General features: G+C 45.8%; 1 protein-coding gene across 5 annotated transcripts in view; it reads left to right on the top strand.

Annotated features, from left to right (window-relative positions):
- clocka (clock circadian regulator a) overlaps positions 1 to 26345 on the top strand; it is a 49051-nt gene extending 22706 nt beyond the window's left edge. For 2 of the 5 annotated variants that reach the window (XM_076278204.1, XM_076278205.1), the window contains exons 2-23: positions 2712 to 2789; positions 3412 to 3701; positions 7105 to 7196; positions 12107 to 12166; positions 12777 to 12925; positions 13043 to 13134; positions 13611 to 13700; positions 14686 to 14806; positions 15470 to 15583; positions 15955 to 16073; positions 16443 to 16525; positions 17727 to 17833; positions 18045 to 18192; positions 18595 to 18670; positions 19114 to 19264; positions 20963 to 21051; positions 21535 to 21627; positions 22137 to 22283; positions 23341 to 23649; positions 24135 to 24319; positions 24962 to 25301; positions 25791 to 26345. In XM_076278204.1, the coding sequence (XP_076134319.1) occupies positions 7177 to 7196; positions 12107 to 12166; positions 12777 to 12925; positions 13043 to 13134; positions 13611 to 13700; positions 14686 to 14806; positions 15470 to 15583; positions 15955 to 16073; positions 16443 to 16525; positions 17727 to 17833; positions 18045 to 18192; positions 18595 to 18670; positions 19114 to 19264; positions 20963 to 21051; positions 21535 to 21627; positions 22137 to 22283; positions 23341 to 23649; positions 24135 to 24319; positions 24962 to 25301; positions 25791 to 26066 (2769 nt within the window). In that variant the 5' untranslated portion in view covers positions 2712 to 2789; positions 3412 to 3701; positions 7105 to 7176 and the 3' untranslated portion in view covers positions 26067 to 26345. The remainder of the gene's footprint in view (positions 1 to 2711; positions 2790 to 3411; positions 3702 to 7104; positions 7197 to 12106; positions 12167 to 12776; positions 12926 to 13042; positions 13135 to 13610; positions 13701 to 14685; positions 14807 to 15469; positions 15584 to 15954; positions 16074 to 16442; positions 16526 to 17726; positions 17834 to 18044; positions 18193 to 18594; positions 18671 to 19113; positions 19265 to 20962; positions 21052 to 21534; positions 21628 to 22136; positions 22284 to 23340; positions 23650 to 24134; positions 24320 to 24961; positions 25302 to 25790) is intronic. The other 3 variants (XM_076278208.1, XM_076278206.1, XM_076278207.1) reach the window with 3 other exon arrangements.
- The last annotated feature ends 44 nt before the right edge of the window (positions 26346 to 26389 follow it).

The following is a 26389-nucleotide window of genomic DNA, read 5'->3' as shown; positions in this document are numbered from 1 at the left end:
TGAAGAAATTCAAACATACACAGGATTATTGTTAAATTCTTAGTACTATAGATAGGGCCGATTAACAACCAAGCCTATTTACCGTCAAAAACAAAATCACTAACAAAGTAAACTTCAAAAGAACGTTGCATTAAAAGTTGTAAAAAATGGTTTGTCTTCTCTGTGAATCAGTAGCTATTTGTGTAAGTGGTTGAGCTGTAGGCATCCACCGTTACGACCATAGGAAGTCTGGCCTCTTCTAGCCCTGCTCTTGTGAAACTGTCTGGTCAGACAGCGGATATTTCTGTTGTGTGCGTGTGTTATCATAAAGATCACACAAAAAATAGACACACGCAAACTGCATGCTTGGAGGAACTCGTGCCGGGTGTAGTCCTCTGTTCAACATTAGACTTCAAGCAGCAGTAAGTGAAAAAAAACTTGTGTGCTATAACTACCTGAAAGACATCTCATCACAAGATTAAAACTTGCGCTGCCACAGATCAAAACTGTTTACTTTTACATTTATTCTATACAAAGTGGCATGCATACGCCAATTATATTACAAGGGATTACATTGTCTCCAGAGCAACTTAGGGTTAAAGGTGCCATGTGTAAGAATTGAGGTAAAAATATCAAAAAAATGAGCTACACAGTACACACATCAAACGAATGAGAAGAAATAAGGGCGATGAAGTCATTAAAAAAATGACAAGGTATAGTACTGCAGAGATATCAACCTGAATTAGCATGCTAAATTACTAGCCACAGCCCGACAGGTGTCATAATACCAGTTTCGGCCATGGGAGGCGGTATGCGGGCAACATAACCGCCAGCCAAACTGCAATACACGTTTCTCGGTTGTTACTCTAGGGTAGACCAACTCACTTTCTGGAGGTATACTGCCCCCATCTTTTATGGAATGTGGAGTATGAATTGATTTTTTGGCGGACATTACACATGGCACCTTTAAGTGTTAAGTTATAGGGCACAACGATGGAAGCCAGGAATTGAACCTACAACTCTCAGGCTATTGCATGCTAGCCCAGCTCATTAACCATTACGCTACCACCGCCCACCGGTTCCTATTGACCAGTAGCCTAGTTTGTGCTGTAAAAACCTGTCCTGCATTTTGCTCCATCCCACAACACTGAACCACATAGTGTATTTCCTGGATGCCTAGTGGGGATGGCTGGTGTGCCCAGATGTGGCCAGATGTGGCATAGTGCTGCCTCACACCGTTCTCTCCATCCAGAAGAACTGAAAGCTACATAGAAGCCTGTGCTTGGTCACTCGCATACCGATGCCAAGTCCTATTCTGTCCATAATGATGAGCTGCATTGATGTGGATCAGAGCATTCTTCCTCATTGTCATTTTGTGTGACTGCCCTCAGGCCGCCCAATGGGCAACCATGCCAAGATTTCTTGGTGTCGGATTTTTGTTTTCAAAGCCCATTTCCCAAGCTTCAAGGTCTACGGACTTTGTTGACTCCATTGCTCTTTCATTATTCTCCATCTCTTGAAGCCGTTTCTGAGCTTCTTGGTTTTCAATGATCATAAATCGTAGCCAGTCTGTCCCCAGCCGCCGAGCTCAATGGCCTGTTTGTTCTGAACACACATCTGCACAGTCCCCGAGGTGCGCTCAGATCATTGTCGGGATTTCTTCACACAGTTGACATCCAGTCTAGCCGGGTCCAAATTCCATTGTCCCCAGTGTGTCTGTGGTTGATATGTAATTCGCAGCACACATTTTATTTTGTAATCTCAATTGACTCGCACCACACCCTTGTGATCTCCAAAGAGATGAGGATCTGTTGCTAACCCGCTCTTTTCAAGATGGCTGACTTGACTGGTTTCATCTGAGTTCGCATCGCAGCTCTGTGTATGTATGTGTGTGGGTATAAAAGGTTTTGTTGCTGTTTTATATGGGGCTTTCTGAGAACTGAAAGTGGTGCCCTGTGGCCTGGGAAGTTAGCTGGTGCACTGTGCAGCCTCAGTGGAGTTTTGTTGGATTCCGTTTCCGTTCTGATAGTTTAAGCATTGTGGATGTCAGGAGGGTGTCTCTTGGGGGGGAGAGAGTGAGAGAGAGCAAGAGACAGGAGAAAGAGAGGGAGTAACTGAGAGGACCTCCTGTATCTGGGTTGTCACCGGCAGTCTTGCCCCCAGGAGTTTACCACAAGCATTCCTGCAAGAAATATCGGGTTGCGGGGTTTTTCTCTCTCTTTCTTTCTTTCTTTCTTTCTTTCTTTCTTTCTTTCTTTCTTACACACATAGTAACACAGCCACTCACTCACTCACTCACTCACTCACTCACTCACTCACTCACACACAACACACACGCGCATACACACAACACTTGTGAGCGCACACAAACTTTCTTGCCCTCTCACACTCTTTTACTTTTCACCCACCTCCTACTCACAGACACCTCCCTCTCTCACTTTCTCTCTCTCTCTCTCTCTCTCTCTCTCTCTCTCTCTCACACACACAAACACACACACACACACACACACACACACACCCTCTCTCTAACTTTTTTGTATCCTTCCCCTCTCTCTCTGTGTGTCTCTGGAGGCTGGGGGGTATTTCCAGTGCTGTGCGATGGCTTCCATATGCCTGTCAAGCCTGAGACGGGCCTCCCATGGCAGCGTTTCAGTCCATTAGCAAAGCATCGGGGATGAAGGATGAAGTTTGACCTGACTCTTTTTTTTTTCTTTTTCTTTTGCCTTTCACAGGAGGGAAACAAGGAAACCTGAAACGCCTCCCCACAAATGCTTCAGAGCCACAGTAGCACTTCAGAGAACATGTGATGGGTAAGTGTGTGTGAGGGAGAGAGAGAGAGAGGGCGAGAGAGAAAGAGAGAAAGAGAGAGAAATGTTCATTTATTCAGGTGCCATTTTCAGTTGCCTTTTTTTTTTTTCAAAGCTGGCTCTGCACTACTGACCTGGAAAGTGGACTGTGCTGCTTAATCCTCCAAATTCAATCCATTCTGCTCTAATGTACATGATTAGGAGGTATATCAGGATGTTTTAGAGCTTTTTAATGCACATTTTCATAATGAGATACGCTCTGTTGAGCAAATGTCTCATTTGTTTCTTGAATGCTTCTCTCTGTTCTGACACTCTAATGCTGCTGTGGCTAGTGGATGTGTTCGATCATATTGGCTGTTAAGTCACACATTTCCCTAGGTGAGTGAACATGGCAAGATGTTTTAACTGAAGATATTCTCTCTCTCTCTCCCACCCTTCCTCCTCTTCTCTTTCTCTCTCTCTCTCTCTCTCTCTCTCTCTCTTACCCCATTCTCTCGCTCGCTCTTTCTCTCTCTCCTTTCCTCTCTCTCTCTCGCTCACTCAACCCCACCCCATTCTCTCTCTCTCTCTCTCGCACTTTCTCTCCTTTCCTTTCTCTCTCTCTCTCTCTCTCTCTCTGCTGCAGGCTTGGTGTGTCGCTGTCATGTGGTCTCCTCACTCTCACACCCGACGGAAAACCACGCCTCCACAAGGACCCCTCTGAGCACGGGTAACCTTTGACCTGTCCCCAGCGAGACACTGCACCCCTGATCACATCCGGGGGGGTGTTTACCACACACCCCGTCCACCCCCCAGCCCCCAGCCCCACCCCCCCCTTTACGGATCTCAGCCACCTCCACCTCCACCCTCTCACCTGGATTAGATCTTCACTCTGCTGCAAGATCTTCGTCCTCTGGCAGAGCGGCTGGACTGGAGGTGAGGCTGAACTCCCAGCACCTTCACTAACAACCAACCTAGAGGCTTGTCCACACTGCTGACCATCACTGCAAAGACAACCGTAGCTCTAATAATGTGGGCGTCCACACTGACCAGCAATGAGAAAAACATCTGAAGGGGGTGATGGGGCATAGTTTTCGAGCAGTGTTGCTGGGCAACCATATAACTGGTTCTATTCGTTCTGATTGGATGATCATGACAATTTGCCTACTGATGATGTAAAGTTCTTCAGAAAGGAAAGATGTTGCCCAATATCAATGGGAATGTGCCAGAAAAAACAAAAGTCAGGAAACATTCAGGAACATTACCTAGCAAAATTACTTAGAAAGCTGCCTTGTGCGTCATCAGGAATATTCTCTATGGGCGTGAATGTGTGAAATGTGATGCCAAAAATTCAATTGATACTGTTTGGCTGTCAGCCTTCCTATTGTTCAAAAAAAACATTCTGAATTATTGTTCATGTTGTAGTTACAGTGTGTGTTGTGGATGTGGCCCTTCTTATTAGCTTCAACAATATTTAAAAATGTATGTTTTTACAGTTAGCATTATAGTTATCATTGCGTATATGTGGACATCCTTATCAAAAAAGAAGTTTATGGAGGTGTACCGTTATTATACTTATATGCAGTGTTGTGCCTGAATGCGTTCATTGAACGAAAGTTAATGAACTCGTTCATATTTTGAGCGAACGTGAACTGAACGTACTGTATTACTGCCTGATGAACGTTACTGTGAACTCGTTCATTCTGGTGTCTGTGAACGGCGCGCTCTTTCAGTTTAACTTCGTTCAATAGGGTGCCAGATTTCTACAGAGCCTTCCACGCGACAACCTGGCTAAAACACACCGTAAAAGGCCTTAATATGGCAGCATGCATTATTCCCGGGGCATCGTCTTATAATTTGCTGTGCAATTGATCAAGGAACCGCGGACAGAAAAAGAAAACAAACCTTTCTGCAATTAGTAGGAAATACTTGTTCATTTGGTGTCATCAAACATAGAGGCATAGAATTAAATTGTGGTAGAGCATTTATTCAATGCATGCGTGTGCTCGTTGGTAGCAAAGCTAAGCTTCAACAACCTATTGGAAGGCTATTTAATTATGAAACGACATTTAATAGAACAACGTGGATTTATGCAACTTCCATTAAAAACAGAGCACAGACTATATAAAACACTGTCTAGCATTAAGTAATAACGTCAGCCAAAAGCTATTAATTAGTCTTAGTTAAAGGTAGTTAAATATCTCCAGATCAGTTATTTACGCATGATCTGATCCGCCATTTACCATTCACAAAAGCTGGTATTGTGTTTCCTGAATCCTTACATTCAGGCATTCAAATGAAATGTAATTAAATAGCATATAAATATTCTATCAGTGTATGATGCTTGCATGAGGGAAACATCCCAAAAAGGCACCCATATAATTGCTGTTGTTTTGAGAAGTATTTCTCATGCAAGCATCATGCAACAATGCAAAAACAATGAAAGTATTGTAGGCCTAATTACATTTTACATTAGTAAAGCAGTACTTTGATGTGCATGTTTTCACAAACTTTTGTGAACAATCTTAGCACTTTAAACATTGACTGTTTTGAAGTGCATGTATATCAATATAATATAAAAATAATAATAATTGATATCATTATGATAATTTGTGGGTGGGAGGAGGGGGGGGGGGGTTCATGTAGGTGGGCCCTATGACCCCAAAGTATGCCTATACTGGGCCTCAGGTCAACAAAGTGAGAAAGGCTGATGTAGACAACAAAGCAGCAAGGAGGCGTCGTATGATCATTTAAACAAGTTTTATGACAAGGTCGGTGAGGATGGGAAAAATCGTACATTTCTGTGCAAACTTTGCCCGCACTTCAGATAGATAGATAGATAGATACTTATTGATCCCCAGGGGAAATTCAAGGTCTCAGTAGCATACACATTCACTAACAGCAGAAAAAGTAATTCAGTCACATCCACAGAAACCTGATACGGCACATTGAACTGAAGCACCGGGCTGGCCTTTCAAGGTATGTGCAAGCCAATAAAAAATCAAAAGACTGTCAAGACAGATCCTCAACCCAAATTAACTGCATTCTATATGGGCTGTGGCAATAATTTTGAAAAATAATAGCTCGCAGCAACATATGAAAAAAAAAGAACTATGAACTAGTTAATTTTTGGAAAGTGTGAACTTAGTTCAAAATTTTGAATTATGAACTATGAACTGAACTAGTTCATTTTAAAATTTGTGAACTGAACTTTGAACTAGTTCACGTAGAAAGTGAACTTTCCCAACACTGCTTATATGAATATTTGTAGTATATGTATTGTTTACTTTTTGTCTACTGATTACAGATATACTAAATTGATTCATACTTAAGTATACTTGGCTTATACTGTTGTACAGATGACTGTGTACATAAAGGTTTTAGAATATCTAGCCTAGTACTTATAATTAAGTATACTTGGCTTATACTGACAGAAAAATCACTTGTACTTGTAGCCAGGGACTGATCTTTGAGAGGCTGCATGACAGATTTTAATATTACCCTACTTAAATGGTTATGTTTTGCCATCGAATACAACATTTAGTCGAACATTTTGATTCATAAAGAAACATGCATTTTATTCAGATTATATGTTGTGAATTTTTGTATTTGTAGTCCACTGATGATGTTTAGTGAACTTTAAAACTATTTAAAGGAAAGTTAAATATAAATATAATACCTGAATGGAAACCTAGTAGTATACTCTAAAAGTAGGATGTGAAGTCCATGTAAAGAAAATTTCCAAGTACACTTGCCGTATAAAAGCTATTAAACTTATAGTTTACTGAGTGTATTTTTTACGTATGCGTATACTATCATTAACTAAAATGTGGTCTATAACTAGTATCTTCACTAGTTTACTTACAGTATCGTTCTCAGTACAGTTGCAGTACAAAATAAAGTATACTTTAAAGTTTACTATTATAAACTGAAAAGTGGGCCAATTTAGTCACACACACACACACACACACACACACACACACACACACACACACACACACACACACACACACACACACACACACACACAGAGCCAGCTAGCCCTGTAACTGATTCCGTTTCCCCTTCCCCTGTGTCTTTTTGCTAATTGAAACTAACTACTATATCTCATTGAATACCCTTGCTGTTCTACAATACGTTTACATTTACTCAGCCAAAGCTGTTCGCCAAAGTTACTGGACTGAAGGTGAAGGTGTTTGTTTTATCTATAAGTGCGTCCCTTGGGAAACTCGACAAAGACCTTAGGCGCGTTGACACAGTATTTTTACTCTCTCTAGGACGGAATGTGATGTTCTGGCTGCTTTAACGGGCTGTTTTTGTTCCCCTTTTTTTGCTGCAGGTTTGCGTACAAATGTCTACCTCAAGATTAAAGGGCGTCTCTCTACCACTGCGACCCTGAACACTCTACAAAATGACCTCCAGCATAGACCGGTGAGTGAGCCAGCTTCCCGTGGTAGCCACGGCCCATCGCTAACCCCAGGATGTTTTGGTTCAAAGCCAGGGCATTTTGTTTTTGCATTGCTGCCTCTTCTGAAGCTAATTGTTTTTGGATGCCTCATTTGAATGCTATCTCTGACGTCAAACTTGGAAAACCAATACTCTCATCAAAACCTCCCTTTATATATACACACACACAGAGGTACACACACACACACATGGACGCACGCGCATGCATGCTCATCTTCACATTTATGTTAACATTTGCTCATCCTTTCACAATAAAGTTTACAGCCTGATCCTGCCCTTCACCCTATACACATACCGCACTGTCCCTTAAAGATGTCTGTTGAGCTGTTATCCTACTATAATACACCTGTACTATGTTGCCATGGTTAACATTCAAGGTTCACATGGCTGACTCACCTTGTTGTGGGTGATGGGGAATTTTGGGTGTGGCCCTATTGACTGAAGAATGGACTGTTTGGAGTGTTTACATTGGCTGATGGTTTGGCTGTCTCAAATCCTGCAGATAATCACCCAGTTCAAACCCTGGCCTGAGCCTGGGTACCTTATTATAAGTCAGTGAGCTTTTTCATTTATCATTTGTGGATAGTATCAGTGCGCCTTCATACGTGTGTTTGTGGGTGTGTGAGTGTGTGTGTGTGCCCCTGCGTATGTGTGTGTGTGTGTGCCTGCGTACGTTTGGGTATAGGTGTGTTTGCGCGTGTGCCTGTGTATGTGTGTGTGTGCGCCTGTGTACATGTGTACGTGTGTGTGTGTGTGTGTGTGCCTGCGTACGTTTGGGTCTAGGTGTGTGTGTGTGTGCGTGTGCCTGTGTATGTGCGTGTGTGTGTGTGCGCCTGTGTACATGTGTATGTGTCTGTGTACGTTTGTGTGTGTGTGTGTGTGTGTGTGTGTGTGTGTGTACCTGTGAGGGTGCATGTGAGCGAGAGGCCCCTAAATGAGCTCACATAACGCAGACGTCAGAGGAGGGCTTTTAACACACTGGGGCCTAAGCCACGCTTAAGCCTGTGCGCCGTGCAGATGGCCCTGGCTCACATGCCCCTGGCTAGTGCCGCAGACTGGACCTGTGTGTGTGTGTGTGTGTGTGTGTAAGAGAGAACATTTGAGACATTGAGTGAGTGTGTGTACGCAAGAGAGAGACAGTGTGTGTGTTTGAGATTGAGTGTTCGTTTGAGAGAGAGAGAGGGAGAGGGAGAGAGAGACTTGACTTGTTATGTCCATGGCTTATACCTGTGTGTTCACTGTATGTGCAGTGTTTCCCACAGAATTAAATTCTATTTGTGGTGGTAGGTTTGCAGAATTAACTTGAATGCAACAGTTTTTAACAAATTAGGGCAGCGTGGTTATGATGCTAACCAGATTTAAACACAATTTAGTACAACCTGGAAAGTCATTGTGTGGTGGTCAATATTGATATTGTGGTGGGCCGCCAAAAATAAGTCAATGTATGGGAAACACTGATGTGAAATCTAACTATTTGTCATGCCAGTAAAGCACTAGAGAGAGAGAGAGAGAGAGAGAGAGAGAGAGAGAGAGAGAGAAAATAAATATGTGAGCGCGTGAATGTATTTGTGCATGTGTTTTCGAGAGAGGAGGGTGTGTGTGTGTGAGGCTCGCTTAAGCACTCGCTTGATGTGCTTTGTTTATGTGGGCTTAAGCGGAGTGCGAGGGATACTGTGTGGAATAGGAATGCTTTGTTCTGCCCCTTTTCCTCTCGGAGTCCTTATCAGCCTTTCATTAACACCAATGCTGGCAGTACAAACCCCATTAGAGTTAATGATTAGCTCACTACAGGACTCGCCACTTCCTGTCGTGTTTGCGGGTGATATTTGTACACAAACACATGCCACACCTGACCACAACCGGCTGGCTTTGCCCGCCCTCCTGAATGCGTCTTTAACAGATCATCTGTATTCTAATCTTGAGACGGCAGAATGATTTTGTAGAGTAACAACACTTTATAGAGTAACAACACTTTATTTATTTGTCCCAGAAGGGCTGGCCTAGAAGCTGGCCTCTTACAGAGTTTGACAACATACTCGAGGCTTCACGGGAGAGGGAGTGAGCACACACACATGCTTCATCAAATAGAATGAATACGCACTTGCTTTTTCACTCACCTCCTGGTGTGGGAAGAAAATAACACACACACACACCTACACACCTAATTGTAAGCACACTCATGCAATACAATGGGAGGCAAACAGAGCGGTTGTATGCGTTCTTTTGAAAGCAGGCCTGACCCCCCCCCCCCCCACCCATGGCCACTGAGGGCCACAGGACGCACTGTATGGAGACGCAGGCATGACGCAGGCGACACATTGATACACCCCCATGCTTTGGGAGGGCTCACATGAGTGCTGAATGAACAGCCCGTGGAAACTGAATGCACATGCTAATGGGGACACACACACAGATGCTCCTGGACCTGTATTTGCATCCTCTCAAGTTTGCATACACACACACACACACACACACACACACACACACACACACACACACACACACACACACACACACACACACACACACTAGGTCATGTAAACCTGTGCAGTAGGCCCTAACAGTGACAATGACTCACATGGGACTTAAGGATTCGGGGTCGGCTTTTATAATTAATAGATGGGCTGAAACAGGAAATGATGTGGAGGACTTTTCCTGACTCACTCTTTAGAAATGTCGGAGTGCTTCCTATGAAAACAAACCCGTATACATTCACTCACTTACTAATAAGCTTACACACACACACACACACACACACACAGAGCCAGCTAGCCCTGTAACTGATTCCGTTTCCCCTTCCCCTTTGTCTTTTTGCTAATTGAAACTAACTACTATATCTCATTGAATACCCTTGCTGTTCTACAATACGTTTACATTTTGTTTACAGGTGTTTCTTTTATCTATAAGTGCGTCCCATCATATTTCTTGGGTGTGTTCACTTGTTGGTATGATGGGTATGTCAAAATATGTAGTTGTTTGTTTTACAACCTATTTGACATACCCAATACACACGATGACTGATTTGTGTAGCAGATGTCATGTTATTCTGGTGTTGCGTGGATGTCAGTGTCTCCCTCATGCATGCTAATTTAGTCGTAAAGAAAATACTTCTGCGTGTGCTGTACAGTGATGCACTCATTTGGACATTAACAGATCTGACTCAGACCTCCCTGAAGCTTTTGTGACGTGTGCATAAACACACACTCACACGCACACACACACGGGTACATATGGAGTCTCTCACGCTATGACATTTCTCATGTGATTGAATGCATTTTATATTTTACTTGTTTTGTTGGATTCACATTAAGCAAACATCTACCCTCTTCCAAGATCTATCTTTATCTCTCTTTCTTTCTCTTTCTTTCTTTTTATCTCTTTTTCTCTCTCTTTCACTCACTCACTCACTCACTCACTCATTCACACACACACACACACATACACACACACACACACACTATAATCACACACAAGCACTCTAAGCTAGAAATGCTGGAGGTTCTCCGCCTTGGGGTGATAATGGCTGGGCTCAGTGTATTGTCCATGACCTAAAAAAGCCCCACTTCACTTCACTTCACTTGAGAGTAGGGAGCTCAGAAAGAAACGCGTAGGGGTCCATTAACCCTCCCTAGTTACGGGCAGCCGTGGCCTACTGGTCTTGTAACCGGAGGGTTGCCGGTTCGAGCCCCGACCAGTGGGCCACGGCTGAAGTGCCCTTGAGCAAGGCACCTAACCCCTCACTGCTCCCCGAGCGCCGTTGTTGATGCAGGCAGCTCACTGCGCCGGGATTAGTGTGTGCTTCACCTCACACTGTGTGTACACTGTGTGCTGTGTGTGTTTCACTAATTCACGGATTGGGATAAATGCAGAGACCAAATTTCCCTCACGGGATCAAAAGAGTATATATCCTTATCCTTATCCTTAGTGTGTTAGGGCTGTGCAATTAATCAAATTAATCGATTAATCGTGATTATGACATCCGATGACAACGATTTTGAAAACTACATAATCAAAATGTAATGATTATTTTGCTACATTTAGTTTCATAACAATTCTCTTATTTTGTCTTGAATTGCCGTGTGCATTATCCTTTTGCATGCACTTTTTCCCCTGTTGGATTATATTTAAAATTCTATTTAAAAATGAAAAAAAAAAAAAAAACTTTTGAAAATGGTTGATGGTCCAAAATCACTGAGTAATCGTGTTTAATACTCATGATCTCAATATTGAACAAAATCATTGTGATATCGATGCCATAATCGAGCAGCCCTAGTGTGTGTGTGTGTGTGTGTGTGTGTGTGTGTGTATTGCTGGGTGACTAGCTGGACGCTGGCTGACCGAGGCTCTCCCCTCCTCGGCAGTGATGGCAGCTGATGAGCAGCCCTCGCCTTCGCCTTCCCTTCTGCCTCGGCACCAGCTGAGTCACTTGACGCCGGCTAAATATAGACCAGCGGAGCCGCAAACGCCCTCTAGTGGCTCGCTGTCGACCGCACAGCCTCTCCGCAGGCTCCTCCACTGACCTACAATCCTCTTAAAGGGACAGGCGCCTGCCAAACAGCGCGGCCGCAGCAGGAGATCTTCTGGGTCAGGCAGTTGTTAGTTAACTGAGGCAACTGAGGTTCTTTATTACAACCTTCATCTCCGAAAGATTGCTGCCGTTTGAGTGTAACTGACTATATGCAGAAGAACAGACCTAGTCCTACTGAGGAATGCGGTTGTGTATGCAGGAAGAGAGGTGAAGAGTGGTTGTTGGATTTTTTGCTTTTGCTGCAGCGAGGGTCTGTGAAGCTGGTGTCAGAAGGTGGTTGAGCTGCTCTCTGATTTTTTTCCCCCTCTCCCCTCCTCTTCTCCTCTCCTTATGTCTTAAACTGCAGGGATGACAGCAGTATCTTTGATGGGTTAATGGAAGAAGATGAGAAGGACAAAGCAAAACGGTAAGGAGGAGGAGAGCACACACAAACACGCGCACACACACATGCATACACACACACACGCACACACACGTGCACACACACACAGACACAGACACGCAGACAGATACATCAACCAAGGGCCTCACAGAGCACTGATATAGGAGCGCTGCGCCTGCAGAGCTGAGAAGCATGCTGTTCATTTAATAAGGCATGAAGCTTGTGTACGCCCGGGTGAAATATAAGCCCATTTAGACGCCGCCGACTTCTAAACAGTGAGGCCGTTAGTCTGAGAAGTGGCTGCGTTTTGAACTGCTGAGGTGATGTTTAGCCTCTCAATGGATATTAAAGAGCAACGCTGGAGCAGTGTGGGAGGAAGGCCTGAAGAAGCACTGCAGTGTTAGAGGCGTGTGTGTGTGTGTGTGTGTGTGTGTGTGTGTGTGTGTGTGTGTGTGTGTGTGTGTGTGTGTGTGTGTGTGTGTGTGTGTGTGTGTGTGTGTGTGTGTGTGTGTGTGTGGAAGGGAGAGGTTCAGGATATTGCTGTTGCATGGGAGTGTGTATTACTTTGTCATAATTTTCCCTGCTGTTTACTGTTTGGGTGTGTTCATTGACTCGCTGAACTGTCCCCTTACAGAGTTTCCAGGAATAAATCGGAGAAGAAGAGGCGAGACCAGTTCAATGTCCTCATCAAGGAACTGGGCACCATGTTGCCAGGCAACACCCGCAAGATGGACAAGTCCACCATCCTGCAGAAGAGCATCGACTTCCTGCGCAAGCACAAAGGTGAAGGCTTCTTCCTAACGGACCCAGTTTCTCGTATTAATCTCAGGTTTTATATTAGTCTGCTTAAATATTGTTCACCCCTCTCTCTCTCTCTCTTTCCCTCTGTCCCTCCATCAGAAATCGCTGCCCAGTCAGAGTCAAGTGAGATCCGTCAGGACTGGAAGCCGCCGTTCCTCAGTAACGAGGAGTTTACCCAGCTGATGCTGGAGGTCAGTAACACCCCTGCACCTGTATGACTCGTAATGATGTTTACTAGCCCCTCCTGAGAGGCTGCAAAAGAGAGCATTGGGACACTAACTATTGGAACCACAGCAGTTGAACACTGAGATGAGACTGTGACAAAACCATTAAGGAGGACTGAAGGGGAATATCTGGACAAGTTGAATTAATCTTTCCACCAGAGCTTCCATAGGCCCTATTGACTTTGAATTCATCTGTTTCTGGCACAATTGAATTGTTAGAGAGCATGAAACTGCAAAGCAAGCTGCAAATAATGAATTCTCTTACTGGCATAACTTTGGGATACCGGCCCGCTGTGCCATGTAAGAGGAATTCAGTCTTGACATGACAAGACCTAAATATCATGTTTAAGAAGAATGAGATCTCCCTCCCCCCTGTCCTAGAGGTATTTATATTTTTGTTGCAAATATGACGTTAAATGTGTTCCTCCTGCTTATCTCCACAGGCACTAGATGGCTTCTTTCTGGCAATCATGACGGACGGAAACATCATCTACGTGTCGGAAAGTGTCACATCTCTACTAGAACATCTGCCTGTGAGTATTATCTCTGTTTGCGTGTGTGTGTGTGTGTGTGTGCGTGTGTGTGTGTGTGTGTGTGTGTGTGTGTGTGTGTGTGTGTGTGTGTGTGTGTGTGTGTGTGTGCGTGTGTGCGCACGCACGTGTGCTCATGGGAGTCTGTCTGACAACATAGGACACAAGGTTGGCATGTATATAATTAGATCTTTGGAGCCCAGGACTGTGAGGTCAGACACCGGTGGCATGATGTGTTAGGCAGGTAAGGCCCGGAAACATAACGTAACGGCCGAGGCTTTGCAGGAGTGTGTTTAGCCTCAGAACACGGAACAAAGAGAACATGAGAGCGCTTCACATAACACCAGGATCCATGGAAGAGTTGGGTAAACTGGATATTGAAAAGGGTGTGTGTGAGTGAGTGAGTGAGCGAGCGAGCAAGAGAGAGAGAAGGCGGGTTTCCATTAACCCTGAAAATGCACACATCTAAATTGCAGAATGAAAAAAAACATTAATGGAAAAGTGAGAATTTAGGGGGAAAAAACGTGCAAAAATGCTTTGCAAAAGGAAATGGAAACACATTTTTTGCGTTTAGATGAGTCACATGACCCTATACACGTTCCAAAAACGTTCACGTTTTGTGTGGTCTGATGAAGACAGAATAATTGTTATAGTTGGTTCGAGGTGAAGACAACGTTGTGTATACACAAAGCACTAAAAAAATGCAACCATTTATAATGGTCATTGTGGACGTGCCCGCCCAGAATTGTTGTATGTTGTCGCTGCCAAGTAGAAAGGGTTTAGTAATTGTTTTGTGCAAAACTGTAATCTCCGCTAGAGAGGCAGTCTGTGTGTCTGTGTGTCTGTGTGTGTGTGTGTGTGTGTGTGTGTGTGTGTGTGTGTGTGTATAGTATAGTTCTGTATAGTTCTGTATAGTAGTATAGTTCTGCGTGTCTGTGTGTGTGTGAGTATAGTATAGTTCTGAAAGGCGGGTTCCTCTCTGTTTCAGTCGGATCTGGTGGACCAGAACCTGTTGAACTTCCTGCCTCTGGGGGAGCACTCTGACGTCTACAAGGCTCTGTCCGCAAACATCCTGGAAGGAGAGACACTCACGCCTGACTACCTGAAGAGTGAGCACTGCACTGAACACTGCACATTACTCTATCCATTACTTTATCACTCCTCTCTCTCTCTCTCTCTCTCTCTCTCTCTCTCTCTCTACATCCATCTACCTGATGTAGCTATCTATTTAAGCCACCTCGCCGTGTCTTGGTATTATTAAGTTCATCTTTTGAGTGAGTGATCCATAAGAACTGACCAGCTGATGACGCTCCTGTTAAATGTGATGATTCAGATGATTCACTTTTGGCCAGCTGGCTTTAGTACTGCACACCATGTGGGTCAGTGGTAGGCTGTTAAGACCACTGGAAAGAGTCTGCACCCAAAGGCTTCTCCATAAGTGCTTTTATTGATGCTCTGTTAAAAAGAAAACACTCATGGGGGGAGTTTTTTATGACCTGGTCCTGTACTGGAGATGTGCTCGTTGCTTTGCAGCTTTGTGCCTCTTTGTCCAGGAGAGAAATCAGAGACCCGGACAGCAGCTGTCTCCAATTAGACCCGACCCAAACCTGGTACTAGATCAGGGCTGGTCCTAGTCCCAGAGTTAGAGAGGGGGTTGTTTATTATTTTGGGGGAGTTATTGGGGCATTTTTGTGAGTTCCTGTTCAGGGGCGGGTGTGTGATCTTGTTTCCTCGGGCTGATGTGGTGTTTTTCTCTTGGGCCTCGTTTGTAGCGAAAAACCAGCTCGAGTTCTGTTGCCACATGCTCCGGGGTACGATAGACCCCAAGGACCCGCCTGTGTATGAGTACGTCAAGTTCATCGGAAACTTCAAGTCCCTGAATAATGGTGAGAGAAACTTTGCTGAGTCATACTGACTTTGTCTCTTTCTCTCACTCTCTTGCTTTGTCTCTCTCTCTCTCGCTTTGTCTCTCTTTCAATTACTTTCTCTCTCCCTCTTTGTACATGAATACTGCAGGAATCAGTTTCCAATATAATTACCACTGCATAAACGTTTTGTTTTTTTCCTTCTAACACTTGAAATGGTTTCTGTGTCACTCGGCTTGCTAGCTAGTGCTAATTAAAAAGCTCTCTGCCATCTGAAGTGTGTCTGTAATGGTCTGTTTACGACACTCTTAATTGTACAAAATAGGGTGTACAAGCAGAGGGTAAACCCTTACTCTGCCTCTCTGTCTCTCCCCTGCTTATGTCTCCTCCAGTGCCTAACTCGACACGTAATGGCTTCGAGGGGGTTATCCAGCGATCGTTGCGACCGGCATTTGATGATCGGGTGTGTTTCATAGCAACTGTGCGGTTAGCCAAGCCTCAGTTCATCAAGGTAGGTTGACTTTCCATTTGTGTGCGTGTGTGTGTGCATGTGTGTGCATGTGTGTGTGAGTGTGTGTTTGAATCCAGTTGGACTGCTGTTCTACTTCTGTATTTGTCCTCAGTGAATGAGACGTAGGTCTGTTTATACTGTATGCGTGGGCGTGCTGTTGATTGATGTTCTAGTCAAGGCTGAGTGTTTTGCCAACTGTTCATTTATCAGTGTCTGTGGAGAAAGGAAGAGAACAAGAGCGAAGGAGACCGCATCGGAGCTGGAAATGACTGGAATGCAGTTGCCTTTGTTTTCTTGCTGGAGCTGGGGAACGTAGTTTTTGATTTTTATCTTTTGTGTTCTGTGTTTTTTCCTTCCTCTGCCCTGCAGGAGATGTGCACGGTGGAGGAGCCTAATGAGGAATTCACCTCCCGACACAGCTTAGAGTGGAAGTTTCTCTTTCTTGACCACAGGTGTGTGTATGTAAGGGCAGTCGTGGCCTACTGGAGGGCAGTCATGGGCTATTGGACAGCCGTGGCCTGCTGGTTAGCACTTCGGACCTGTAACCGGAGGGTTGCCGGTTCGAACCCCGACCAGTAGGCACGGCTGAAGTGCCCTGAGCAAGGCACCTAACCCCTCACTGCTCCCCGAGCGCCGCTGTTGATGCAGGCAGCTCACTGTGCCGGGATTAGTGTGTGCTTCACCTCACTGTGTGTTCACTGTGTGTGTTTCACTAATTCACGGATTGGGATAAATGCAAAGACCAAATTTCCCTCACGGGATCAAAAGAGTAAATATACTTATACTTATACTTATACTGTGTGTGTGTGTGTGTGTGTGTGTGTGTGTGTGTGTGTGTGTGTGTGTGTGTGTGTGTGTGTGTGCGCGTATGTGTGCGCGCGTGTGCAAAGATGTGTGAAAACTAATGGAGTGAGGAGTGTCTTTGGGGAGGGTGTGGTCTCAATAAAATGTCTTTCCAGACCCGTTGTGTGTATACACACACACACACACACTTCACTCACAGGTAGCCTCTGGCTGCATGGGCTAATGGCAGCTAGCGCCCACTCTCTCTGCGACTGCTTGAAGTTCAGCTCTAAACGTGAGCTGCTGCCTGAGTGTGTGTGTGTGTGTGTGTGTGTGTTGGCGCTCCCCCGAGGATGCTGCGCTGGGATCAGTCTGAGCTAGGGGCACAAAACACACACACACACACACACACACACACACACACACACGGCAGCTCAGCTGGAAATAGTGAGTCACACTCACTCCACAGCAAACAGAATCTCCATCAACCAGACTGTCTCTCAGGAGGAGCTTGCTGCACGGCCATGCTCATCATGTCCTGGTTTGCCCCAATGATATGCATTATTCATGATTTAAACCATGGTCACAGTGAATGCTCGCTTCTGATTGGCTGGGTGGCGTATTATGCCATGCATTATTTATGATCAGAGACTGATTGTGAATGTGATGTTTGCCCCTGGCTACTTGTCCTTGTGATTATGCATAAACACAAGCTTAAATACCTCTGACAATACACAGTGCTTTTCTTCTGTTTTCAAAACGCAGGATTAATGAATAACAATGGAGCAAACCAGTTGGGCCGGATAGAGGCAGACTGGGAATATTAGTGGAACAAATTAAAACGTCTGCTTTTGTGTTGTGTCTTTTCAGGGCGCCGCCCATCATTGGCTACCTGCCGTTTGAGGTGCTGGGCACATCAGGGTATGACTACTACCACGTAGACGACTTGGAGACGCTGGCCAAGTGCCACGAGCACTGTGAGTTAGTCATCACACACTGCGTGCGTGTGTGTGTGTGTGCGTGCGTGCGTGCGTGCGTGCGTGTCTTTGAGTCTGTTTCCCAGTTTAGTTTTGGAAGCTAAATCAGTAATTAGTTCACTGGCTTCACCATGGCATCTCAGGATTTAACCTTCCTAACTTGACCCCTGACCTGACTGCTGTCCTGACCTCTGACCCCACCCTCTTGCAGTGATGCAGTATGGGAAAGGCAAGTCGTGCTACTACAGGTTCTTGACAAAAGGTCAGCAGTGGATCTGGCTGCAGACACAGTACTACATCACCTACCACCAGTGGAATTCCAGACCTGAGTTCATCGTTTGCACACACACAGTAGTCAGGTAAGGGAAGAGCACACACACACACACACACACACACACATCCAGACATCCATACACACACTTTTACACGCACATAGACTTTAGGTCTGATATATTATTTTCTTCTTGAATGACTCATGCGTGTTAAATATACTGACACCATCTACGAATGTGAATGACTGATTTAGTGGTGTTCATTGTGTTGTGTGCAATGTGGCTGTGCTTTTTGGGAAAACAAAGTTGATCCCTGTGATTTCCACTGATTAAATAAAGTTCTTCCCGCTCCCCTATCCCTTTCTCTCCCGCCCCCTCTCTATTTACTCTCTCTCTCTCTCTCTCTCTCTCTCTCTCTCTCTCTCTCTCTCTCTCTCTCTCTCTCTCTCTCTCTCTCTCGCTCTCTCTCTCTCTGTCCATCTCTCTCAGTTATGCTGAGGTGAGAGCGGAACAGCGACGAGAGCTGGGTCTCGAGGAGTCTCACCCAGAGATCACTGCAGACAAGGTGAACAGTCCACAGATCAGCATCCTGACCCCCTGTCACACACACACACACACACACACACACACACACACACACACACACACACACACACACTCACACTCAGTACCTCAGTACTTTTCCTCTTCTCCTTTGCAGTCACCGTTACCCTGCTGACCCAGTGGCCTTTTTCTCTGCCTAGTCATTGTTTTTTCCTCTGCCTCGTGCTATCTCCAACCCTGTCATTGTGGAAACTTTCTCTTGACACATGACTTATCAGTTGGAATGAGCCACAACATGGAGCGTGACTCAGTCGTGCTGGAACTGGCCATTTGATTGTGTCAAATTTCCTGTCTTCATTTCCCTCCCTCTTCCCTTCCTCCCTGTCTTTCTCTCTTCACCCTTTCTCCCTTCCTCCCTCTCTTCCTCTCCTCCGCCCTCCTCACTTCCTCTGTCTCTCCCTGCAGCAGAGTCATCATGACTCGGGCTCGGAGTCGCAGCTCAACACCTCCAGTCTAAAGGAGGCGCTAGAGCGCTTCGACTGCAGCCACACGCCCTCCGCCTCGTCACGCTCCTCACGCAAGTCCTCCACGCACACGGCTGTCTCCGATCCCACCTGTAAGAGACACACACAACCACACACACACACACACACTCACACACACACATACTCACCGTTTCTCTCAGTCGTATACGTACACATGATTTACAACATGACTTCATTCTTTACAACCAAATTTCTAGCAAAAAGGTTTCAGCAGTTTTATAAAATGTGAAACACAGCTTTTGACAATGATGAATACAGAAAACACACTTCCGCCTGCACATGAATACACAGTTTAGATACTTTATTCAATTCCACATTACAAGTAAATTTTCATTAGGAATCAAATGTTTAGAATGATGTTTATAAATGTTTATACATGCAGAGGTGCTGCGTCGATGAGATCCAGTCTGGTCATAAACTGATGTGCCATGTCATTCACTTGTTGATTCCATTCTCCAGCGATGTTAAATTTATGGCCCAGGTAGTTATAGGTCTCGTGTCTGGAGTACACTCTGATTGGCTGGTCAAGGATGTGAAAAGAGGGGGGCTGGTCAGTTTTTGATCTATACCAGCGATTGCCACCACTTCTCCTCTCATAAAAAAACTGCACATTTGCTGTGTTTTACTTGTAGGCCAGACCATGAAAGGAATCTATCAGTGCATGACAGCATGTTGTTAATCACCCCTTCATCTCGGGATGCGATGGCCACGTCATCAGCATAGCCCTGGACTGGGTTAGGTGACAGGACTTGGGACGGGCATGTGCACAGAGCCATTTTAGCCATGTATTTAATGCAATAGTGAAATTTACAGCACTCCATGGACAGCCAGTTTTAATTCCTACTTCAAGTGGTATTGGTCTGGTGAGGTCTTTTCCACAGATTACTTGTAAGAAGGAATCACTGTATACATCTTTTATTATATCCACATAGATTTTAGGGAGCTGTATCTCTTCCAATGCATCAATCATGACTCTGTGAGGCAAAGTGCCGAAGGCATCTCTGAAGTCAAGAAAGACAATGTATAGTTTAGCAGATGCATGCTTGAAATCGTCAATGGCGGTCTTTAAGCAAAAAACATGCTCATTCATGCCTTGACGGTCAATGTAGGCTTTTTGTTTGTTGGACAGAATTCCAGTATCAACCAGCCATGGCAGTATTCTCTCACACACACATATACACACACACACACACACTCACACTTTTTTATGGGTTCAACATTCTCTCCGTTGTCTTTGACTTAATTTGGTGCTCATCTGCACAATAGTTCCCCTGCATAGGCTCACCTTGTCCTGCCATGTGTTCTCTAATGAGACCTCCCCTTCAAGCAGATCAGCTGTCGTTATGTCATCTCTTGAGTGAGGAGGCACGGTGCATGTGGCACGTGATGAAAGAATGTCTCTCATTATCAATGAGATCTTTTCAGAACCAGTTGCACTGCCTGTGCACACTCAAAGTCATGTGTCAACCTAGTCCAATCGCTGACATGATCACACATACACACACTCACAGACACAGACACCACACACACACACACACACACACACACAATGGCAGTCTAGGGTAGGTGAGCAGATGTTATCCAAGGGCACCAGATCAGAGAAAGCTATTTAATGGAGAGAGAAGGAGATGGCTCACTCTTTTTGTGAAATGAGTGTGTAATTGTGTGTAGTCCTTAGTGCTGTACTCTTTAAAAATTATTAAGCTGCCACTTTTGGGTCGTTGTGATTCAAATGTGTGTGATTTTTATTTTATTTTTTGTCATCGCAGCCACACAGACGAAGTTGCAGACGGACCGCAGTACGCCGCCACGGCAATCGGTCTCCGCCATGGAACGCCGCCCCTCCATTGGCAGTCAGGTCAGTGACCGTCACCATGGTGTCAGGGTGGGAGATTTCCAATTGGACAAGAAGTTAGCACATCTAGCTCCGCGATTGGATGAAGATAAAACACCTCACTCACCTTCTGATCTTGGACAAAGCCCAGCATCCCAGATGTGCCATTGAACCCAACTAAGTCTGTTCCAACATCTGTATATGAATATAAATGAGCTGGCAAATGCGGACATAATAAATTCGGCCCAGAGTCTCATCGTATCTCAGCCATCTCTAGAGAGGAAATTGCTACCAGGCCAGAGTGCACATGTTGGTCTCCCACTAAGACATACTGACCTGGGGCCAGTCGGCGAGGGTTCAAACACAGCGCTTCTTGTGGCTCAGAGGAATAATAGACTCAAACTATTATAACAAGCTATTATATGCACCATTTTTAATTTGCATTTGTGAGGTTTTTCGTTCTGCGTCTGAGACCCATCATATTCTTTTTTTGGTCTCCAATTACAGTCGATGAGCTCGCAAAACACGGCGCAGACGATGGCCACGTCGATGGTCTCCCAGCAACAGCAGCCACAGCAACAGCTCCAGCCCACTGTGCAGGTAAGCGGGGAGCGGGGGGGCTTCTTCTGTGGAGCGCCAAAAATAATGGCAGGTTACAGACAGTCAGGGGAAGGGAGCCGTTTTCCACTCCAAGGTGCACCTCGAGAGTCAGGCACAAATTGTGCCTCTTGCCTCACTCATTTGAAAGACAAGAGCACAGCTTTCTATTATTGTGGTGATGTGGCTGGCTCTCTAGCCTTTGAGTCTGTTGTATTTCTAGCAGTGTTATTCACTCCATGACCTCTCAAGTCAGAGCTGGGCTCACGTTACACATCCCATATCTGGGTCACATGTTTTCAACTACACTGTTATGGTCCGGTCATAAGACCCTGTTATTGCCCTCTCTTCTGTGTCTTATGACCTGAGCTAACCTCCAAGGCCCACCACTACCACCACCACCATTTGTATTGTCGTCAGCTGACCTCTTTGACCTTTCAACTTGTCTACTTCACCGCCTAAAGTGGTCATGTGATGCTAATGAGCTCTTGTGATTGGCTATGTGGCTGCAGTTCACCACTCAGCTGGACGCCATGCAGCACCTGAAGGACCAGCTGGAGCAGCGCACGCGCATGATCGAGGCCAACATCCAGCGGCAGCAGGAAGAGCTGCGCCAGATCCAGGAGGAGCTGCAAAGGGTGCAGGGACAGGGCCTGCAGGTGAGTGCTGCCCCCTACTGACAGGAGGCCAGAAGCTCAACGCTAACGTTACCTCTGTTTTTTTTATAAATAAATGATTTCAATCTGTAAATGGTAACCTTTAAGAGACGAAACTAAAATGGAATTAATTGATTCTTCAACACAAGCTTGTTGTCTGAAAATTCAGCTCAAATTCAGCTGAAAATTCAATTCAACTTATTCATACATCATCGCACAAGAGTTATATACACTACCGGTCAAAAGTTTGGGGTCACTTAGAAATTTCCATTCCACTCCATTAAAGACAGAATACTACCTGAGATCAGTTGCATTGTTTTTTTTAATCAGGGCAGCAGTTTTAAGATTACATTAGGTGCTTACATAATTGCAAAAGGGTTCTCCAATGTTTTCTCAGTTAGCCTTTTAAAAATGATACCAGATTAGTAAACAGAATGTGCCTTTGGAACATTGGATGAATTGTTGCTGATAATGGGCAATGTAGATATTGCATAAAGATCAGCCATTTCTTTCTACCACAGTTGAGAACCCTTTTGCGATTATGAAAGCATATAATGTAATCTAAAAACTACTGCCCTGATTAAAAAACAGTGCAACTGATCTCAGCTGGTATTTTGTCTATAATGGAATTTTGACCGCTAGTGTACGTATAGTTGTGGAATGCATACATAACCCACACCCCTGCAAGTCTGTAGTGATTTACCCTTCAAACATATGCTAGCAGGTGTTTTCCCTCAAATCACCTTGGTTCCTAGAGTAAACAGTTCCAGCTTATTAAGCGTCCCACTCTCCTTGGCGTCAATGAAAGAGAACAGAGCTGCTTTGTTGAACCCAATACATTATTTTCTTACTGTCTGATGATATGGCTGGATGAAACTAATCCAACCATCAGCAACATCTGTTTATGGTAGACTATGCATACTTATTTCCCCTCTCTCCCTCTCTCACCCCCTCTTTCTCTCTCTCCTTCACCCTCTCCATCTCTCTCTCTTTCTTTCTTTCTTTCTTTCTTTCTTTCTTTCTTTCTGTCTTTCTCTCTCTCTCTCTCCCCCTCTCTCAGATGTTTCTCCAGCCTGGTGCTAGCGGGCTCAACCTGGGCTCGGTGCAGTTGACTCAGGGCACAGCCTTGCAGGCAGGCACTCTCACCATGCAGGGCCAGGTGGTGCCAGCGGGCAGCCTCCAGGGCGGCCTCACGGCCACCCATCACGTCATACAACAGCAACAGCAACCGCAGCAGCAACAACAGCAGCAACAGCAGCAGCAGCAGCAGCAGCAGCAGCAACAGCAACAGCAACCACAGCAGCAGCAGCAGCAAGCCCAGGCTCAGCCGCAGAACCTCCTGCGTGATCAGAGCGCCACCCTCACACAGGTACGCGCCACTCACCGCCCCCAGGAGCCCCCTACAGGCAGCCCGCCACAGAACAGCTATGACCCAGATCCTGTGCAGCTAATGCTTATCTTGGATGTTGGTCCATGTATATATCGGTTTTGTCTTCACCCTGTACCGAAGAATATAATGAATCAAATGTAATCAAGAATTAGTAGTTAGTCTAACAGTTAGTATACTGTTATGCATGTGCACTTTAATTATTGTTAACTATTTGTACTTAAATGAATGTAAAGGGAAAATAGATAAATTGAGAGATAATTCAGGTGATATCATGATCTTCTCAGGTGTTGACACATGTGTTTGTTCTCTTGTCTGTTTATTTATATAGGGCATTTCATACACTGGGGTTATTCAGAGATGACTCATGTCATGTCATGTGGTGATCTTCTCCGGTGTTGACCTGTATGTGTGTGTGTGTGTGTGTGTGTGTGTGTGTGTGTTTGTTCTCTGGTGTGTAACCGCAGCGGCCATCCCACCAGCTGCAGTCCCCGCAGGGTGCCCTGCCGGCCTCCCTCTACAACACCATGATGATGGTGCAGCCGTCGCAGCAGGCGCAGGCCAACGTGGTGCAGATCTCCACCAGCCTGGCGCAGACCAACAGCCCCAGCGGTGCCGCCGTCGCCACCTTCTCCCAGGACCGGCAGATCCGGTAACCACCGGAACCGCAGAACACACACACACACACACACACACACACACACACACACACACACACACACACACACACACCAACACACACACACACGGTACCACTGGGAGCTGAGTGTGGTTGTTCTCATCGATGTCCAAACCCACATGGCCAAGAGACACACACACACACACTTCTGTGCCGCCCATACAAACGCACACACACAGTGTGTGCCAAAGGCTGATGTGGACATTCCAATCGATGTCCCAACCCACATGGCCAAGAGACAGAGTGATGCTAAGCCAACATGACGGGGTCTCTCAGAGATCACCGCGCTCTCACAAAGAGCTGTCTCTGAGCCACTTGTGTGCTCTCCAACATGGGCACTTGATTGAGAGCAGCTTTCTGCTTTACAAAGAGGTGTCTTTTTTCCGTGTTGTTTCTCATGAACTCTCCCTCTCTTCCTTGTTCTCTCCTTCCTCTATCTCTCTTTCCTTTTCTTGTCTTCCCCTTACACACACTCTCATTGTTTCTGTTTCTGTCCTTCTGTCTTTTCTCTCTCTCCTCTCTATCTCTCTCTCTCTCTCTCTCTCTCTCTACCTCCCTCTCTGCACCCCTCTCTCCTCTCTGTTCTCCCTCTCTCTTCATCTTTCTATCCCTCAGGTTTCCAGCGGGCCCTCAGCTGCTGACAAAGCTGGTGACCGGTCCGATGGCCTGCGGCGTCATGGTGCCCACTACCATGTTCATGGGCCAGGTGGTGACGGCGTTCGCGCCGCAGCAGGGCCAGCCGCAGACCATCAGCATCGCCCAGCAACCGACCCAGCAACAACAACAACAACAACAACAACAACAACAGCAACAACAACAGGCGCAGGAGCAGCAGGCGCAGACACAGGCAGCGGTAGCAGCCGCGCAGCAGCAGCAGGGTCAGGCCAAGGCGCAGCTGGCTCAACAGCAGACGCAGTTCCTGCAGGTGACCACCAGGGGGCCGGGCGTGTCAAAGGTCAGTCTGGACCCGCCCGTAGATATAGTGCGCTCTAAGCCATAGATATCTTACTCATCTTAGAACTTTACTCTTATTGGCTGTCCACATTGACAGTAGTTTGAGAGTTTGTGAACAGAATATAGGTTCTGGGTCAGTCAGTCCACCTAGAAAGACACGTTGTCAAGCAAAGAAGAAGGTCAAGAAGAAAAGTATTTCAGAACAGGAGTGGGTTCAGAGATTACTGGGTCAATGGGTCAATGAGTGCGTGGCACAAATCAGTGTGTTACAAAGGTTGCTCTTTTCTTCCTTGTTATACGGTTTACATATTCAGTGCCCTGAATTGAGCACAGACTACACTTGTCATTTGTATCTACTATAATTGGTAGTAGTAAGATGAACTCAATGGTGAAAAAGTAAGGCAAACTTAGCAAATCCAAACATTTTTAGTGAAGGGGATGTCTGTCTGTTCCATATCCAGGTGTCTGACGCCTCTGTCCTCTCCCACAGGCCCCTCGGCTGCTCCATAGTAACCAGTCCACCCAGCTCATCCTGCAGGCTGCCTTTCCTCTGCAGCAGCAGGGGGCCTTCACAACCACACAACAGCTGCAGCAGCAGCAGCAACAACAACAACAGCAACAACAACAGCAACAACAACAACAGCAGCAGCAGCAGCAGCAGCTACAGCAACAACAGCTCCAGCAGCAACAGCAACAGTTGCAGCAGCAGCAGCAGTCACATAGAGTAGACGGCATGTCGGACCGGTCCAATGCACCCACGCAGTAGCCTGGCTTAAGGGGCTGCAGGATGCACAGTGGTGAGGGTGATGGTGGTGGTTGTGGTGGAGGAGGGACGTTAGTTGGTGTTTGACAGTGGAGAGGGTCATTTGGGTATTGTTTTTTTTTGTTTTGTTTCTCAAAGCTAACAGTAAGAATACTGTTTGGTCTTTTTAGACCACCCGGCCCTCTTCCTGCATTGACTCTAGGGGAGTGTGTGTGTGTGTGTGTGTGTGTGTGTGTGTGTGTGTGTGTGTGTGTGTGTGTGTGTGGGGGGGGGGGGGGGGGGGGTGATGGAGGTTTTGGCCTCTGCCCCCACCCCCTGCCCGTCAC

Source organism: Alosa pseudoharengus, unplaced genomic scaffold, assembly GCF_046254945.1.
Source record: "Alosa pseudoharengus isolate Yale_2024_CS ecotype anadromous, Long Island Sound unplaced genomic scaffold, YU_APseudo_1.1 YU_APseudo_1.1_scf_11, whole genome shotgun sequence".
NCBI lineage: Eukaryota > Metazoa > Chordata > Actinopteri > Clupeiformes > Clupeidae > Alosa > Alosa pseudoharengus.
Note: the sequence above shows the minus strand (reverse complement) of the source record. Positions and strands in the feature narration are given on the sequence as shown.